Source organism: Carassius gibelio, chromosome A24 (genome assembly GCF_023724105.1).
Source record: "Carassius gibelio isolate Cgi1373 ecotype wild population from Czech Republic chromosome A24, carGib1.2-hapl.c, whole genome shotgun sequence".
Lineage (NCBI taxonomy): Eukaryota > Metazoa > Chordata > Actinopteri > Cypriniformes > Cyprinidae > Carassius > Carassius gibelio.
The window spans coordinates 18967563-18986258 of NC_068394.1; the positions used below are offsets into that span (position 1 = coordinate 18967563).

At 36.6% G+C, this 18696-nt stretch overlaps 1 protein-coding gene across 1 annotated transcript; it reads right to left on the bottom strand.

The window, feature by feature from the left end:
• Positions 1–8874: 8874 nt before the first annotated feature.
• On the bottom strand, positions 8875–18356 carry LOC127946344 (annexin A13). Its single transcript, XM_052542857.1, has 11 exons — positions 18214–18356; positions 16662–16737; positions 16410–16504; positions 16147–16317; positions 16005–16038; positions 13631–13710; positions 13303–13371; positions 12565–12666; positions 10984–11059; positions 10410–10522; positions 8875–10100 (listed from the first exon to the last, which is right to left on the bottom strand). The coding sequence occupies exons 1-11, from the start codon at positions 18226–18228 to the stop codon at positions 9981–9983; spliced, it is 951 nt and encodes a 316-aa protein (XP_052398817.1). The 5' UTR covers positions 18229–18356; the 3' UTR covers positions 8875–9980.
• Between the last annotated feature and the right edge of the window lie 340 nt (positions 18357–18696).

An 18696-nucleotide genomic window follows, 5' to 3' on the forward strand; every position in this document is an offset into this window, starting at 1 on the left:
ATAAAATATAACTTGTTTTGGGCAAATCTAACAGGTAATCTTTGGTCTGTATTCAATTTATCTATATGTTAAAATTAAAATAAAAAGAGGCAATTGATATATTTTGTTTCATTGAAATGGCTGTTTATATACACATTTCCCTGAACTACATTTCTGCGGCTATTATTATTTTAAATGAAAACGAAAGGAGGCAGTGGTATTTGATATCCTATTTTGTTTTATTTTAAATATACAGTGTGGAAAATTGCATTTGATGTTATCAAGTACGCTGCTGTTTGCATAATTACCAGGTTTGCGTCGCTGTGGACATCACACTCCCGAGTCAAAAGCGCAAAGTTCGAACTACCGAGGATGCAAGTCCAAAATTTGTGTACTTTGTATAGAGAAATAGGTGCAGACCTCCATCACCAGACTATTTGCATAATCTTCACTGTATTTTAAAGCGCTGTGGAAACAAAGAAAGCAACAGGGGTGGGGGTAAAATAGTTCCTGGGTACATTAAAATAGTTCCTGGTTGTTCCGGGTACTTTCGGGCAAAACGCAGCACATGAAATCGGAGTCAAGTCAATGAAGCAATTCTGAATACAAACAATAAACATTAACGTGAGTTGATAAAAAATGTTTAGCATTTATGTGCACTGGGTATATCAAGTGGACGTGGGCTGCAAAAATTGCAAACATGCATGAATCAGCAGCACTGCCTTAAGCATCTGCTGGTATTGAAGCTGATGAAGAACTGGATTTAGGAGGAAGCCAAGTGGATTTGGGCTAAGATGGCTCGAGGGGAGGGGGGGTTGGGGTGGGGTGGGGGGGGTTGTAGATGGGTTGATGAAAGGGTATGCAATGGTGGAGTGGGCAATGGAGTCCAAAGCCCCCCTGTAAGGACATTGGTTCCATTGGGCCACTTGGATGGTGCAATTACCTGCAAATAATTTGTGGTATGTATAAAAAATGAGAGCCTCTATATGATAATCGGAGTTCGGGAATGGCAGACGTCAGGGTCTGCGTTATTAGCAGGGGCATGCTCGTGCTTGGGACAGCACAGGGAGCGAAAGAAAGGGGGGAAAGGTGGGTGTCAGGGCCTGCACATTTAGCGGAGGCATGTTTGTGTTTGGGGTGGCTCCAATAGTGTAAGAAAAATGGGGGAAAAGGGAAGGAATGGCGAGCATCTGGGCCTGCACCATTAGTGGAGGTATGCTCACACTGGAGTTGGATGGTGGGGCAGCAGGCCATGGGTAGGGAGTAGGGTAAGAAAAGGGCTGTTGAATTATGCGCCGCTAGCTGAGGTGTGCTCCCACTGAGGTGGTGGCTTGTGGAGATGGAGGCTGGCGAGCGAGATGGAGTTGCGAGCTGACACTCGGTGGATCAAAGAGTGGGTCAGAGACTAGTAGCCCATGATTGCCAAAAGCCTTCAGCTGTGGCTTGATGACCGGAGGCCCATCCTTGAAGGAGTGATGGATAGAATATGAATGAATAGACGATGTAATTACTGATGATGGATTGGCAGTTTTAATTGTCTGGGCGCGCTCCTCCTGAAATCTGTTAATAAAACATCACTTCACTAGCAAGGACCATGCCACAAACAAGCTATGAAATTCTTAATTGAACAGAGCGTTGGGGAAGAGTAGAAAGAGGATGAAGGGGTCAAGGGAATGGGATGATGGTCAGGTTGATCAGGGCATCTAGGGTTTTTAGAAGTCAGGTGATTGTTTGGGGAGTGCCCCTGCTGCTGAACATCTGTTAACCAATTAACTCCATATAGAAAAGCAATACAAGTTTTTTCAAGTGTTTTCAACTTGTTTATTTCATATAAAATTATTGCATGAAGTTGCTTCAAACAATTGTATAAAGATATTCAAAACATAATTCAATGTAAATTGTGATAATCGTAATTAAAAATCACAATTACAATTTCAGGGGAATAATTGACCATTTGGATTTTGATCAAAATTGTGCAGCCCTAGTTCTTATATCCCATACCCATTCCCATTCTACAATTAGTCACCAATTGCTCAGGATGGGATCATCCCAAATGTGGCAGAAACATAATTTCTTCTTTCTTTTTCGCTATAATAATTATCCTAAGCCATTTTGGGGAAAGAGCATCAAAGATCAAAGATCTTTTGTAGAGTGGAATCTGGGTCAGGGCAGACTGTAATTTCTTACACAGTGGAGAAGCGAGTTCTTTTACCTCTCAAAATGATGGATATCTTAAAAAATATGGAGATTAGCAGAAATAACTTAATGCCACCTCTTATTTACATGAGGTGAACACAAATCTGCTTGGTTAACATTTTTATGTATGTAATGTCCTAATGCACAAATCCAATCTGTTGTCAATATCAGATTTTTTGGCCTGTCTGTTTACATCCACTTGAGACATGACTGGTATCCGATATCTGTGTTTACATTAATTCCCACCCAAAAGCGATAACTTTATTATGCACATGGTAGACCTTTGGGTTTTAAATGACTGTGCTATTAAATTTATTTATACAATTTATGTAGAATGGCCATTATTAAGAACGAATGCACCCACGTGTGAGGGAGCGAGTAATTCTGAAGCATTGCGAGAGCTGTTGTATTTTCAAAATTCACGGGGCAGGGGTTGAAAACCAGATCCTGAATGTGCAATTTCTTACCTATAAAAAGTTTCCATCTCAATTGAAACACCATTAAAAATATTTATGAGAAAACTCGTCACCCACACATTGGGAGTTGTGAAGAGAAGCGGATATATGTGTTTAGACATAGGTCGGATGTAACATATTGGATGTGTATCTGCTTAAATTCCATATTTGGAAGTGGCTCAAACGTGAAAAAATCGGATCTCATGTGGGTTTGTGTTTACACATGTGCAACAATTCCGATCTGTGTCAGATGTAAGCAAAAAAATCTGCTGTAAATGAAGCCTAAGTGTCTGATGACTAGCACTTAAAGGAACACTCCACCGTTTTTTGAAATAGGGCTTATTCACATTATTTCCTACATTTAGATAGGTGGGCAAATGCATTTTTGTGTCAGTGCATGCATTGTTTTAGTTTGACTGGGTCGGCGTTAGCTTAGCTTAGCACAATGAATGGAATCCTTTGTTGCCAGCTAGCATGGCCTGAGTAAAAGTGATCAAAAAATAAAAAAACCCACCTAATTACTTCTTGTGGACTGCGTATTCACAACGAGTACAAATAGCGATCCAGATTAACACTAGGCGATTTCCTAGGCAGATATTGGCTTGGGACTATATTATGGGGAAGCACAGGCGAAGCACTGCTGCTTAGGCGAAGCACTGCTACTTCGGCGCAGAGATATCACGCAACACATGAAATCCCACGACTTCCGTCAACATACCGGCGTGAATAGTAGCTGCCTGGCTATTTTCCTTACAGTACACGAATGGCGATGAACATGGCTGATTTTGAGAGAGACGAAGAGGGTGACTTCTCAGACAGTCAAGAACCAGAACCATACCTGTTTGAACCAGAGTTTACAGAAGACGAGCTGTGTGCTTTGGAAATAGAACGACAGTAGGAGACTGCGGTCAAGCCAGCCGCACTTCAGAAAAACACCGTCAAGCCAGCCGCGAGTGAAATTTATATGCGCGTGTATTAGTTGCGATCGCTCAACAGCCTGAGGACGTGAGGATGAGAGCCAACATGAACTGGTGGTGTGAATGTGGGGGAATATGCCAATCTATGCCGACGGAAATAGAGTGTCTGTGCTGTAGAGAGTGGGACATGTTTTTGCCATTGATGACCAGGCTCAACACGTCAGATCAAGATGAGCGTGCCCGAAGTTGTGTCACATCTACAGAGGATTTCACGGTGCTGATCCATTCTGCAGTACTCGATTTTTTTTTCCGGTGTGACAAAGTGAACTGGAAAAAACGCCCCACGCCGAATGGACCAAATGGACAGCTGTCCACAGAGTAAGTGATTATTTTAATCATGACGCATGTATAGATCGACCCATATTATACCTGTATTCACATAGAGTTGATGTTTTCATGTGTTGCGTGATATCTCTGCGCCGAAGCAGCAGTGCTTTCTTCTGTGCTTCCCCATAATATAGTCCCAAGTCAATATCTGCCTAGGAAATCGCCTAGTGTTAATCTGGATCGCTATTTGTACTCGTTGTGAATACGCAGGCCACAAGAAGTAATTAGGTGGGTTTTTTTTTTTTTTTTTGATCACTTTTACTCAGGCCATGCTAGCTGGCAACAAAGGATTCCATTCATTGTGCTAAGCTAAGCTAACGCCGACCCAGTCAAACTAAAACAATGCATGCACTGACACAAAAATGCATTTGCCCACCTATCTAAATGTAGGAAATAATGTGAATAAGCCCTATTTCAAAAAACGGTGGAGTGTTCCTTTAAAATTCTGTTCAGTTTTTCAAAGTTGAGTAGTGTATTTTTGCCTTAAAATGTAAAGTTGGCTGACTAATTTCTGTCATATCCTATATTTAATTGTAGCAAATTAAACTTGGGCATGGCAGACATGTGTCCCGATCAGGCCCGAACAGATTTGTTAGCAATCTGGTGCAGTACAGTCATGAGGGCCATGTTGGGGATGTTGTCAGGGAAGGTTCAACCAGAAGCACTCTCCTAGGCAATAAGAAGCAGGGCCCAAATGAGGTCCTTTACGGTAAAGCCTACTGTCCTCCTGGGCATATGGAGGCTCGTTCATCAGAAAACTCTCCCAGGCCATGTAAACCTTAGTGACACCCTTGGGGGGAAAGTCCTACTCATGCTCTTCTTCTTGATAAAGGTTGACAACCTGTTCACAACGGGGAACACACCATGTTGGGAAGAGATTGAAATCAAAGTCAGTCTGATGTCAAATTAAACTTATTTAGATATTTAGATTTTAAATAATATTCTTTTTAAAAGTATGCTAAAGTATACTTTTTACAAGCATTCTTCTACAGTCAAGGCACTATGAACAAAAAACAATGTAACTGTTGATGTAAAAATGCTATTTATCGTGTACCTCTCTTTGTTTTCTTCTTGTGGCATCTCTTTTTTTCTGATTCTGCTGGACTCTTCAGATGAAGATTCATCAGTAATGCTATCATCATTGACAAATGAGCTGGATGAGCTCTTACGCCGCCTCCTCCGTGACCTGGACTCAGACCACTCTGATGTGCTAACTGCAGCAACCGAGAAAAGTAGTAAACAAGAGCAAATGAGCAAAGCACCAGTGTAGCAGGAATTAGAACACAAACTGCAAAATTACATAATTCATAAACATAAATTGAAAATAGTGATCCCAATATTAGCAGAGCTTCACTTTAGAAAACCTAATATGCATTATAACATAATCAATATACTGTCAATATACCAATAAACCTTGTCTTTTGTCAGTGCATTCAATGCTCACTGCTAATAAAGTGTGCATAGTTTAGGTGTGTTATACGGTCCAAGGAGGGAACATGGTCGGTTCACTTCGTGGCCATGACATAACTTGTGGGAACGTGATAATATGTCGTGGCCACAAGATATTTATTTGTGGGAATGCCATATTAACTCATGGGATCATGATGTTATGTCATAGCCACACCGCCTTATGTTGAGGGAACAACATTTTTCTCGTGGCCACGAGTTTAATGCGTAAACAAACCTGCATGACCATAGCAACCTGGGATTATCAGAGATGGATTCATTAATATTTTATTTTGAATTAAGAAACTATATTAACCATAGGGCTTTGCTACCAGACTGTATTATGTGCGATAGTCAGCATTCAAATGAAGTTTATCATGAATAAATGTTACACAAAGTACATAATATAAAATAGGCCTACAAGAAAACATTTTCATCCATTCTACAGTCTCGTAAGTCCATTAACTGATCGTCTTTTTCCAATAATTTTTATTATTATTGGTTATATTTTTATATTCGTGTGTATTTTCCCTTCATTTTGATCACTTTACTTAAGGTTCTGAATATTTTGTAAATATTAGACTACTGTTAAATGCTTGACATGCCAATAAAGCTTTGCTTATGCTGTAGGGTCCAGGCACTCGGCCCAAGGAAGGTATCCGGTGCTGGATGAAGGTTTCCTGCGTGTTCGGTCTTTTAGCACGTAGAGTTATTCATTTTAGGTTAAACTCAAATCTGACTCCATTTTAGTATCTAATCTGACTCCATTTTAATATGACCTCAAATTTAGTTTGAAAGGTAAATTGGTTGTTTGCCTGTGTCTTATTATTATGAGCGAATAATCGGTACAACCCTCGCTTCTATTCAAGAAGTGTACTTATCCAGAGTGAGCAAAAGGGCTGGCAAAATCACTCCAGACCCCTCACATCCAGCACACTCCCTCTTTGAACTGTTGCCATCTGGTCGACGCTACAGAGCAGTGAGCAGTAGAACGACCAGACACAGGACCAGTGTCTTCCCTCAGGCAATCGGTCTAATGAACAAATTATGTCTAATGAACAATTGATAATAACTGTGGAACACAGTTAGAGTGTTAGTTCAATTGCACTGATCATGTAATCATTTTGAGCAGACTGAGTAGAAGGAAAATGGGTGAAGGGATTTAAAGTGAAACAAATGGCCAGAAGGGAAGGAGGTCTCCTGCACCTCCACTCTGTGGGTTGTCTCGAAGGTGCCTGTGTATGTTTGTATTGTCTGTTTCTCAGGAGATCAAAGAACTGTATCTCAGGTTCTTTCATCCCTACAAAGCTGACTGGAATTTTTGCTGGAATGCAGTTTAAATTTAACATATATTTAATTTTAATTCAGCTATTAAATATACTGTAATTATAAATACTATAGTTTCTTTGAGGAATTTATCATTCACATAGTTTTATTTGTAAATGAAAACACAACATGCTCATTTATCATCACACATGGGCAGACATACAATCATACAGTAAAAACTTTTTTGCATAATTATCAGGCATTTATTTCCAAAATATATGGTAGGCTAGAAAATACTAGCATAATTATACAAAAGTTAAGTAGGTAAAGTGATCGATTGAAATGGGAAATAAGCATATAAATACATATAAAAATATAGCTCTAATAAGTTAATGTAATAATAATACATTACAAATATTAAGTTAAATGTTTAATGTTAATAAAAATGTTTTATCCATCGCTGATAATCCAGGGTTGCTATGGTCAAGCAGATTTGTTTACGCATTAAACTCATGGTCACGAGAAAAATATCTTGTTCTCTCGACATAAGACATAAGGGTGTCATTACCGCAACAAAATCATTTTGTGGCCTTGACATAATCATATTCCCACGAGATAATATGACATTTCCACAAATTAATATCTCATGGCCATGATATATCACGTTCCCATGAGTTAACGGAACAAGTCACCTCCTGGGCACCATAGTTTTCCAAACATAAATAAAATTGATATTATATTGCGGCCTGGTTGTATTTTGGTTCAATAAACAACATTATTTTTACTACACTTCGGCAACACTTCTCTTAAATGTAAAGATTATACATTAAACCCTAAATAAAATACTCTACAAACGCTGCAATTTGATCTGGTTTTGTTTTCATAATGAAAACATTATATCAACATTTTGAATACTTAAAATACCAGCATATCATGAAATGTGAAAACATTTTGTGCTAACACAATATAATAATAAAAAAAAAGATATATACAAAAGGTAATTCTAAAATTCAATATAATACAGATTGGAAGGTGTTTAAGGTTTTTAAACTATATGTTCGTTTTTTTTTTTTTCACCTTCAGGCACTGAAACCAAGCGAGCCCCGGAGATGAGGAACTTGTGATTCTCCTGTAGGTCCTGCACCTGTCTCTGCAGAGCTTTAATCCTCTTCTGTTTGCTCTCCAGTAGGCTGTGAAGCATAACACTGCTGGTTAAACCCTACATCAAAGGTAAGACTGCTGAGAAAAAAATAAATATTTCCCTCAATCTATGTCCAATCATTGAAATAGGATGATCCTAATGATCTCACCCCATCCTTATGATTCTCAGAAGAAAAAAAATATCATACTTCGTGACAGCACTCTCCAGACTGTTGTCCCTTTCAGCATCAGTGGTGGCCTCAGAGTTAATATTTTCCTGGATGACTTCAGGCTGTGGTTTCTGTTTCACCCAACTTTCGCCGCTCATGAGACTCTCCTGCCTGGCTTTGTGTCATAGAGCTCCATCATCCTGGAAAATCCACAGACTATCACTAAATTGCTTATGGATCGTTAGAAGTAGTCCCTCTTGCAGTACGTTTTGATACCATTCTTCATTTATGACAGTGTTTGGGGCAGAATTATGAGAGAGCCCACTCCCTTGGTTGAAAGCAACTGCACACATGGATGATCTCAGGATCTCATTTATGCTCCAGTGCCCTTGGAGCAGTTGGGGGTTCAAGCCTTGCTCAAGGGCACCTCAGTCATGGTATTGGAAATCTTTAACCATTAGGCTACGACTTCCCCCATTTGGTCCAGTAATATATTTGAAAAAATATGATATTTAGATTTTTTCTTTTTTTACCTACCTCATGTTTTCAAGACAACGCAAACTCTCATTTTTTTTTATTTTTATTAAAGAGATAATGTTTCAATTTAAATAGCATTCCTTTACCTTATTTAAATGCTTGTCTTTAGTTATTTTAAAACATTCTTATATATGTAATCGAAACGACTTCTGACAGAACGTTTCAAAAAGCTCATCTTAAACAATCATTTTGATCATTAAATTTATACATTTGATAGCTGACTTACAATGAGAAACCAGCTACAGAAAATTTACATAACTAAAAGCAGATCAATTGAATTAAGCAATCACAAGCAAAAAGTAGCAATAAAGCAAAATAGAAAAGTAACAATAAATATGTGAATAAAGAGAAAATTGCACAATAATAATGCTAGTCATCCAGTAACTTTGAGCTGCTTTAGTTTATTCAGTTAATTACTTCATAGAGTGAAATACAATTGTGTTAATACAGAACATACTACTTCAGATTCCATTTCATGTCAAACTATGCTTCATTTAAACAGTGTCCTGCAATTCATTTACACTGAATGACACATTGTCCTACACAGTATAGAGAATGTGGGAACGTTCTTCATATTAATCTGATAAAATATAATTGTTGGGAGATTCTTGTGTTAAAGATATATTAAAATATACTGTAAGTTATATTAAAATATTCTATGTAAATAATGTATATATATATATATATATATATATATATATATATATATATATATATATATATATATATATATATATACTTTTATGTTAGTTACAACAACATATAAATTGGGTGAGTAAAAACTTGCTTCAATAATCCAGATATTTTACCATAAGTGAACAAACTGGCTGCGGAAGTCTCTTAGATAAGCAATTGTTTTGCAGAGCGTAAATGTCACATTGTAATTTTAGCATTTCTCGACATGCTTCACAAAGTCATTAACATACATATTTAGAATTCACAGTGCCGTGCCCATTTTGAAACAGGAACAATGTGAGGTTTTAGTGTGGCAAAACACTGTCGGCGTATCACGTCTGATACTGGACAGAACATAAAAATGCTGGCTTTATATTATTTGTGTTCTAACTTCTCAACTTCTAATCATCATAATGCACCAATGTTATCTTGTAATCCTGGAAACCACAAGACTCCACTTAAACAAATTCAACTGGCCAAGTTTGCCTCGAGAACAAGGAATGTCACAGAAACTGGACACAAATACATGTTTCTGTTTGTGAGGACAGCTGCTCATGAGATTTTTGAGTGCTGTTATACATCTTCATAATATAGGCCTATATGTAATACATAATTTCACAGTTTAAAAAAAAAACATTAATATTAAACATATTGTATTTGAAGACTGTGTTACTAATTTTCCACTTTAAACTTAGTTTTATGAAAACATCTTTGTAGACAATAGGACAGAAAATAAGTCACGTTAGTTTGCATTGATTGTGACAATAGTGAAAGCCTCTGTAACCATGATGAGCACTTAGATTTTCTTTCTCTCAGTGAAGGATGGCCAACAGGAGGCGCTTGAAATCTCCGCTGCATTCCGATCTGATGGCATCTTTTAGAGACACGTCATATTTCTCCAGGTACATGTCTTTAATGGTGTCCAGATCAATCTATTCAAACAGAAGAGTGTCCATTACTGGTTTTTGTATAAGATGGTCTAATCTAATCTATGTGTAACAACAGAACAGTATACTTCATCATGCACTATACACCATATTTAATGTTAAATATCAATGTCTATGATATGGAGGAACTGATACATTTGCATCATGTGTAATATCCCACAATGCAATACATTTAACCTTTAATTTCCAACTGAACTAAAAGTACACTACCATTCAAAAGTATTTGGTCAGTATGATTTTTTTATTATTATTATTTTGTGAAAGATGATTTGATAAGATTAACTGGTATTATACCTCTGAGCGACACACGATGATGCGGATGAGAGTGTCTTCATCAGTCCCGGCTCCTTTCATAGCAGCATTCAGCTTCCGGGCAAAGTATAGCTGGGGGTTCTTAGCACACCTCACTATGGGTTAGATGGGAAGTGGGAATCAGTTAGCACTGTAGAATTGAATGAACGCAATATAAATAATCAAAACTGGAAACCCTAGTATTGTTGTATTTTACCATTCGAGATGTAGATGAGTTTGATTCTTCATCAACAGATGAAATAAATGTAGCATTACATCACCTGCTCACCAATGGATTGTGAATGAAACGAGTGCCATCAGAATGAGCCATTCACTGCAGAGGATCTATTGGTGAGCAAGTGATGTAAAGCTAAATTTCTCAATATCTGTTTCAAGTGAGAAAAAAAAAAAAACCTCAACTACATCTTGGATTGTCTGAGTTTGAACTAGTCATACATACAAAACAAGACGAAAGAATAGATTTTGTGTAATTTCTTTGCTGTCCATAATACAAAATGCAGTTGGATATGTAAAAGAAATAGCTGTTTTTTGGACAAAGCCTATGTTCAATACAAACCAAGAGTAATGTAGCAGTCCTTCAGAGTTCCAGAGGTTTCCTTATCGATTGCATCTAAAATCTCTGTTCCAGAAAGCTGTGGGAGAACAAGGTGAAATAAAATATAAAAGTAATCCAGAGCTGTTACACGAAAATGAACACAACTTATTGTGAATATTGTACTAATTTACTGCCTTAAAGGGATAGTAGTGGTGGGAGAAAAGCTCGATGCATCGATGCATCGCGATTCGTTATCTAACGATCCAGAATCGATTCTCAAAAATTCAGAATCGATTCTGTGTTCAATTCAAATGCGAGCGCTGTCAAGACTCAAGTGACCAAACAAAAAAGACGGTGATGGACGACCGTTCATATGCTGGTGAATTAGCTTCGTTTAAGATAAAATGGACAAACTACGACTTGCACCATCTCATTTAAAATCGGATGTGTGGCAACATTTTGGATTTTCTGAAGACACCGAAGGTGTCGTTGATAAAAGCCATACTGTGTGCAAAGTCTGTAGCGCCGAATTCAAATATTTTGGCAACACGACTAACATGCAGAAACATATTACGCGGTTCCACTTCCACTCTTCCAATCACGAACACTCCCGGTTACATTCAAAGGACCCTGGATCAAGTAGCAAAGTTTCCACCGAATTCTGAAAAGGCGAAACGAATTACCCGATCAGTGGCGGGTTTTATTGCCAAAGATCTGCGCCCATACTCAGTTGTGGAAACCAAGGATTTCGCACGATGTTACAGGTACTTGAGCCACGATACACTTTGCCCTCACGTCGTTATTTTAGTGAGACGGCTGTCCCCGCACTCTACAGTGAGTGTAAAGATCACATCTTAGAATCCCTAATTTTCCCTGTCATACAAATTGATAACTGTTTATTCTTAATGATTGTTCATTGCATTTGTATGGCTTACCATTCATTCAGAGTTTGTTAATCCTGAAAATAACTTTGTTAATAAATTAAAAGTATTGAAAAAGAAATATTAATAATCATTTTAATTTGGCAATACTGTCAAACAGATATTCTAACTATATACAAAAAGCATAGTAACTCCAATTTTGGTTAAAATAAAAAGTTTAGAGTATTTTTTGCACAGCAGGATAATTAATTAAGAATCGTTTTGGGAATCGGATCGTTCCTCCCAGAATCGGAATCGGATCGAATCGTTAAGTGCCTTAAGATTCCCACCTCTAAGGGATAGTTCATCCAAAAAAAGAAAATTTGATCAGTTCGGACATTGCGTGAATCAGAGGTAAAAAATTATCTAAATACTGTTCAGTTTCTTGCACAGACCGATCGTTTTGTGTCTTTACACATCAATGTATCGTCACGAGCCGCAGGGTTTAATTTTCTTTTGTTTGTGTATGTTTTTTAGTTGTATTGTATGTTTTAGCCATGATTCAAATCCACATTATAAGACTGATAGACTGCAACGGTTTGTGTTAAAAATCTCAGTTTGTGTTCTACTGAAGAAACAAAGTCGCCTACATCTTGGATGCCATGGGGGTAAGCAGATACACTTAAAATTTTCTTTTTTGGGTGAACTATCCCTTTAAGCTCAAAGAACAGAACAAACTCACGGCTTCATAAGCTTTGAATGTGGCCTGCAGTTGTAAGTAGTTCCTTGTGGCCAGAATGAAGCTGAAAGTTGACTCATCTGTGCCAAAGCAGCCCTCTCCAGCCTTACAGAGAATTAAAACATCTGTTAATAAACAGAAATGGAACTGGATGTGCGACTACAGGGTGATCTCATTCATACAGGTATTTGTACATTCTAGCACACATATTTTAATGTCTAGATAAACCAGGTTTTAGCAAACTGGAGTTCGCAAGGAAACTGCAGGGGGATTGTGAGCTGTTAAAAAAGCTAATGATCAATACAACTTTTGCTATTAAACTAAACACTTACAAATTGTTTTATATTTATTTGTTTACCCGAATGTCATGTGACCAACTGATACCAAATAACTGTGGACATGCAAATGTGTTGTTAATATTAACTTATTAAAGTATTAATAATAAATGATAATAAATATTATCTAATACAATGGTTAGCTTATGAGACTTCTTTCAAAAGCATTTCAAAAATTACCTACCAGAATCTTATGAACCATAAAATAAATCCATAAAAAAAATCACCTTAACATTCAATATTCTTTGAATCTCCAAGGATATGTAATCTCTATGTGTGTCTACAGGTGTATGTGTGTAAAATAATCATATTTTAGATGTTATCCACATGCATGTTTCCAGACGTCTCCTAAAACCAAGCGACATGTATGAATATTAAAATGTGACTGTGTTGAATGTCCCCTTACTTCAAACAGTGAGACGGCATCTTGCTCTGCCAGTGCGTCGTCCACCTCGTAGCTCTCGTCTCTGTTACCCTATAAGAGAGAAAGTATTGACGTCTTTGACCGAGAGAGTGAAATCCAATCTGAGTCTCGTCATTGAATCCTGCTTACTTATCCAATGAAAGAGGATCTGACCCACTGCCAAGATCCAGTGCTCTATATAGGGACAGTAGGAAGAGGGAAGGGTACTAAACACAGACCAACAGTGAGCGCTTTACGCTGCTCAGGACTGAAGAGGGGTCATTTTGTAAGACCTAAGCAACCATTCCTATTTAAAATGAAGATGTTTTACCTGAAGAAGCAATGTAAGTAGTCTCCTAACATCCCCACTGGTGTCTCCTTCAATGTCTGCCTCCAAATCCCTTTCATGCACTGTAGGCAACAACATAGAGCTGATGCTTACTAAAAGTACTTTGCTGAATTTGATAAAACAATAGCTAAACTGTTCAAACTGAGGAAAAGCATACTGTGATCACATAACTGTAATTGTGACTGAACATTAAGGTACTGATCTTGCACGTAGGGCTGGACGATGTGTCGTTTAAGCATCGATATCGCGATGTACGAATCCACGATAGTCACATCGCATGATGTGTGATGTAGGCTGTCGTAGTTGATTCTGTTATTCATTAACTGTACGTGCCAGCTGCTCCCCGGCCCTTGACAAATGTGATTCGCGGAGAGAGCGCGAGAGCGAGCGAGCAAGCCCCGGCCGCACTCTCACCGTCTTCAAACAACAGGAGCGCTGTCTTGCTCTCTCTCCCTCATGCATATTAATCACTTGACACGATGGTGTGGATGTTTGAATCATTTAAAATGAGAATGTAAGTGTGCTGATCCCATTTTTGTTTGTAAGAAAAAAATTGATTAGATTTCATATCGCAATATATATCGCAGAAAAATAAAATAAAATATTTTTTTCCCAATATCGTGCAGCCCTAGTTTTGAACAAATTTGACATTGTTCTTTTTCTGACCAATGCGATCAATCTTTTGTAAGCCTGCTGTAAAGTCATAGAAATGCCATAGTGATTTTTTTTTTTCTATTGGAGCCAATGAGAACATAAAAATATGTATTTTAGTTTCCTTTCACCACTATAAACATTTACACAACTATGACGATTTTCACTTCTGAGAAACTCAGAAATGTGAAAAAAAGTGTCTATATTTTGGTCCCCAGATGAGCCTACAATATTTTTTATTCCATTATAATATCTTATGACTCTTTACCAAATTATATGAACCATAATCAATCTAAAGTATTGTAAACTCTTAAGTTACATTCAGAGGATCAATAACAGTATTTAAAAAAAGAAAAAAAAAAAGAAAAAAAGAAAAAAAAGAAATGACCTTAATTGATTACGGAGATCTTGTCTCAAACTCGTCAGGGGTGACAAGTACGTTTTGCTTTTGGATTCATTACAAATGTAAAATTTTAACAGATTTAAGTGATTTTATTGTACTGAAAAAATAAGGAAGCTTTGCAAGGGTAGGAAAAGTCACAAAATCTCATAACATTCAGAACATTTAGGAAGGAAGGAAGGAAGGAAGGAAGGAAATAATAGAAAGCCCTGACCCCGACAGCCTAGAAGCTCGTTAACTACTTGAAAACACAAAACAACTTAAATATGTGAATTATTAAAGCTAATTATAATTAAATAACGCATTGGATATCTCTAAATATTTTAATCTTTAAAATAAAAATCTAATACTTTTAAACACTGTTTAAAAAAAAAAAAAAAAAAAAAAAAAAAAAAAACACTTGACAAAGTGCTTTCTTTTGCAATTTTTTCCTGCTGCACTTAAACTATAGCACTTGATGAACAGATCTATTCTGACATAGCCTTGTCAGATGTTTTGTCTTGTTCGTTGTCACTGTTATTACTGTTAATTATAGCAATTTCAGGAGGTGACTCACAGAACAACTTACCCAACGTATTCCAGTGATTACATGCATTTTACTGAAAGTCAGCAGTACACGTGGACATAGGTCCTCTTAGCAGCATGACAAAATAAACTTTTCTTCAAATTGAGAATGGATTATATAAAGAAAATGGGTAGCACTTTATTTTACAGTCCTGTTCCTCATGTACATACTACGTACTTATTATAGTAATTAAAATAACTATGTAATAACTAGGTACTAACCCTGAACCTACCCCTAAACCTAACCCTACCCCATGTAGTTACCTTGTATTACCAGAACTTTCTTAGATAAATACACTGTAAGTACACTATAAGTACATGGAAGTACACGTACTGTAAAATAAAGTGCAACCAGAAAATGAATCATGACTTACTGTGTTCAATTATCAATTGAATCTAATTTCTAATAGCTTATTTATATCAAGTCTACACTTTGCTTGTTATAATGGGAGGATTTGAGATTGTGTAGAACTCCAGTAAGTATATTTGCATTAAACAGAAACTTAAAGGTGAATGTACCTCCAGACACAAAGATAGCATAGTTATCTTTACATAGTAGTGTTGATTTTGTATGACATTATGATACATTATATTGTAATTAGTATCAATGTAAAGTGTTACAGTGTTACATTTTTAAGACAATAGTAAACAGAATTTTAAAATCTAAATGCAGAGTGTTGATTTATTTTTATTTTTTTCAGTTTGGTGGTGTTCAAAGTATATGGGTTAAGTCATTCTTACCATGGGTGTAGGTTTCTCTGTAAGTGGCAATTTCCTGTTTAAAAACAAGAAGTAGTAAATGACTCATTCCATGGACTAACATTTGTCCCAGCTTTGGGAACTTGCAGATCCTTTCAATTCAATTCAAAAGAAAATAACATACAGCATTGGTAGCAGTGCACAGAATCTCCACCAGGACATCTTCGTCTGTGCCAGCGCCCTTCATGGCCTTCCTAAGCTCTTTAACAGCAAACACATGAGGAGGATCCAACATGGCAATAATGGCCTTCTCAAAGTTACCAGACAGCTCACTCTTCAAAACCTCCACCAATTCCTTCCGAGAAAACAAAAAGCTTTGAGTGCATGCTCTTTATTCTTAAAAGGTGTCCAAATAATGAGAATGAATGACGTTTTCAGAGTACTCACGTCATCATATTTCTCAAAGTATGCGTGTTTGATCTCCAGTCGCTGAGCTGCACTTCGATTGGCTAGGATGTCTATGATGGCTTGCTCATCAGTTCCTAGAAAATTTAATAGAAAGACCACAAAATTATCCTCTAATGATGAAATATTTCCAGTATATAGCAAACTAACTCTAACTGCATGTAGAACTGTAGCTGTATGCAGGATTCATTTGATAAACATACTAATTAAAAAAGACTGACTTAAGCACCTCACCTAAACCTTTGCAGGCTTTGCGGATGGCCTTTATGTCGGCAACTACATCAAAGTCTTCATAAGGAAAAACGGTTGGCTGTCAAATAAAAGGAAAGAGAATTATATCCAATGTTCATGTTTTCTCCTGTTCACAATACATGCCGTAATTAAGTAATATATGCCCAGATCAATAAATTCATGTTTCAGCCTTTAACATTTGAGAATTTTTTTTACCTTGATATGACAATATGTGCCAGATATAGGATATATAACACATCATTTAGTGTTCCTATAGCTCAAGTGGTAGAGCAGTGTGTTAGCAGCGCAAGGTTGTGGGTTCAATTCCCAGGGAACACATGTTAGGTAAAAAACTGTTAGCCTGAATGCACTATAAGTCACTAGAGTCTGCTAGATGCAGAAATGAATTAAATTAAATATCAAACTTAATGTAAGTCTTCATGTTACAACTACATTTTAACATGAAAAAATAAATCAAATGTTACAGTTTATTATTAATGAAAAATAAAACAGGGAAGCAATTGTTGCAGCTATCAAAAATAACACACACACACACAAACACACACATATGCATACATACATACATACATACATACATACATATATATACATATATATATATATATATATATATATATATATATATATATATATATATATATATATATATATATATATATATATATACATAAATATAAATATAATTGGTTGAAATATTTTAAATCCTGTTTATTAAAATGTACTGATTGGTAGATAAGTAGATAATTTTAATCTAGATACTTCCACATCTTATATATTTTAAAGATAGAACTTTCAACCTAGAGATCAAATAGATAAATAAATAAATGCAACATGCAAACATAAATAATAATAAAATAATAATAATACTTTATAAATACTTTTAAAAAGCTAAAAAAAAAAAAACTATGATATCTACTAAGCATGACACTTTGTTTAACTGAGAATTATTGTACCACAGTCTCCCTCATATAAACAAAAGCTAAGGAATGTTGAGAGGAAGTGGCCTGTCGTGTTTAGTCTCTTTATCCCAGATGGAGGCCCCTTCTCAGACCAATATGAAACTGAGTTTGTCCAGTCAGCTCCTCCCACAGCGCTTCCGCTGAATCATTTCAGAATAACGGGATTTGATACATTCCTTCCCTTTACAGTTTCATATATAATCGAAATAATTATAAAACATATTCCAAAAGTTCAAACAATAAAATGTTTTTCATATTTATCAACAAAAGCAACCAAGGAAACCTCAGAAAAGAAACAGAGACGCATTTCGTTCAGAGTTCACGCGATACAAGGGCTGCGTTTACCAAAAGCATCCTGGCAGCGGGAAACAGCCCAGTGAGATATCCTAACTGTCTCTATTCTTTTTCTCTCTATATTCTTTTTTATTTTATTTTTTAAGCCAATAAGAATTGATCGATAATGCGACGTGTACCATACAATCTATGCGCAGGACGTTGACGTTCAGCTCTCTCTACCTCTCTTGACGTATAAGGTGTGCATAAGGAAATAAATAAGAATGAACTGAAATACTCACTTGGCAGTTTCCCATGGCGAGAGCTTGAGGTATTTGATGATCAGATGAGATCAGATCTGGCCGCTGTCCGAACTCTGTCTGAACTGCAGTGCACAAGCGCAAGAGCGTCTGAAAGTGACGTCAGCACGCAGGGTAACGGGATGGACGCACTCATGAGAAATCAGCGTCTGCATTTTAAAACTATTATAATAACCTATTCATCATATGTATACACAGAATAAATTACTTTTGCATATATTATAATTATGAATTCTGTAATCCTAACGTGTTTCTTTTTCAAGCAGTAAGAAAATAGTTGAAAAAAAAAACCCTTCCAGCAACACACGACCACAAGACCTAAAACCCAACAGTCATTAAGTTACAAAATCCGTGTTCTTTTTTGTTTGTTTGTTTGTTTGTTCGTTTTGTTTTTTAAATCACAACTCAATAAGAAACACGAGAACCTAAAGATAACCTTCCTTTTCCAAAGAGAAAGGGCGCCCC

Bases quoted from the DNA above. Each gene is read 5' to 3' on its own strand.
- LOC127946344 (XM_052542857.1), bottom strand. The intron at 16,318-16,409 runs GTGAGTACTCTG...TTTTCTCGGAAG, and splicing joins ACTTTGAGAAATATGATGAC to GAATTGGTGGAGGTTTTGAA. The intron at 13,372-13,630 runs GTAAAACATCTT...TCTCTCTTATAG, and splicing joins TACTTACATTGCTTCTTCAG to GGTAACAGAGACGAGAGCTA.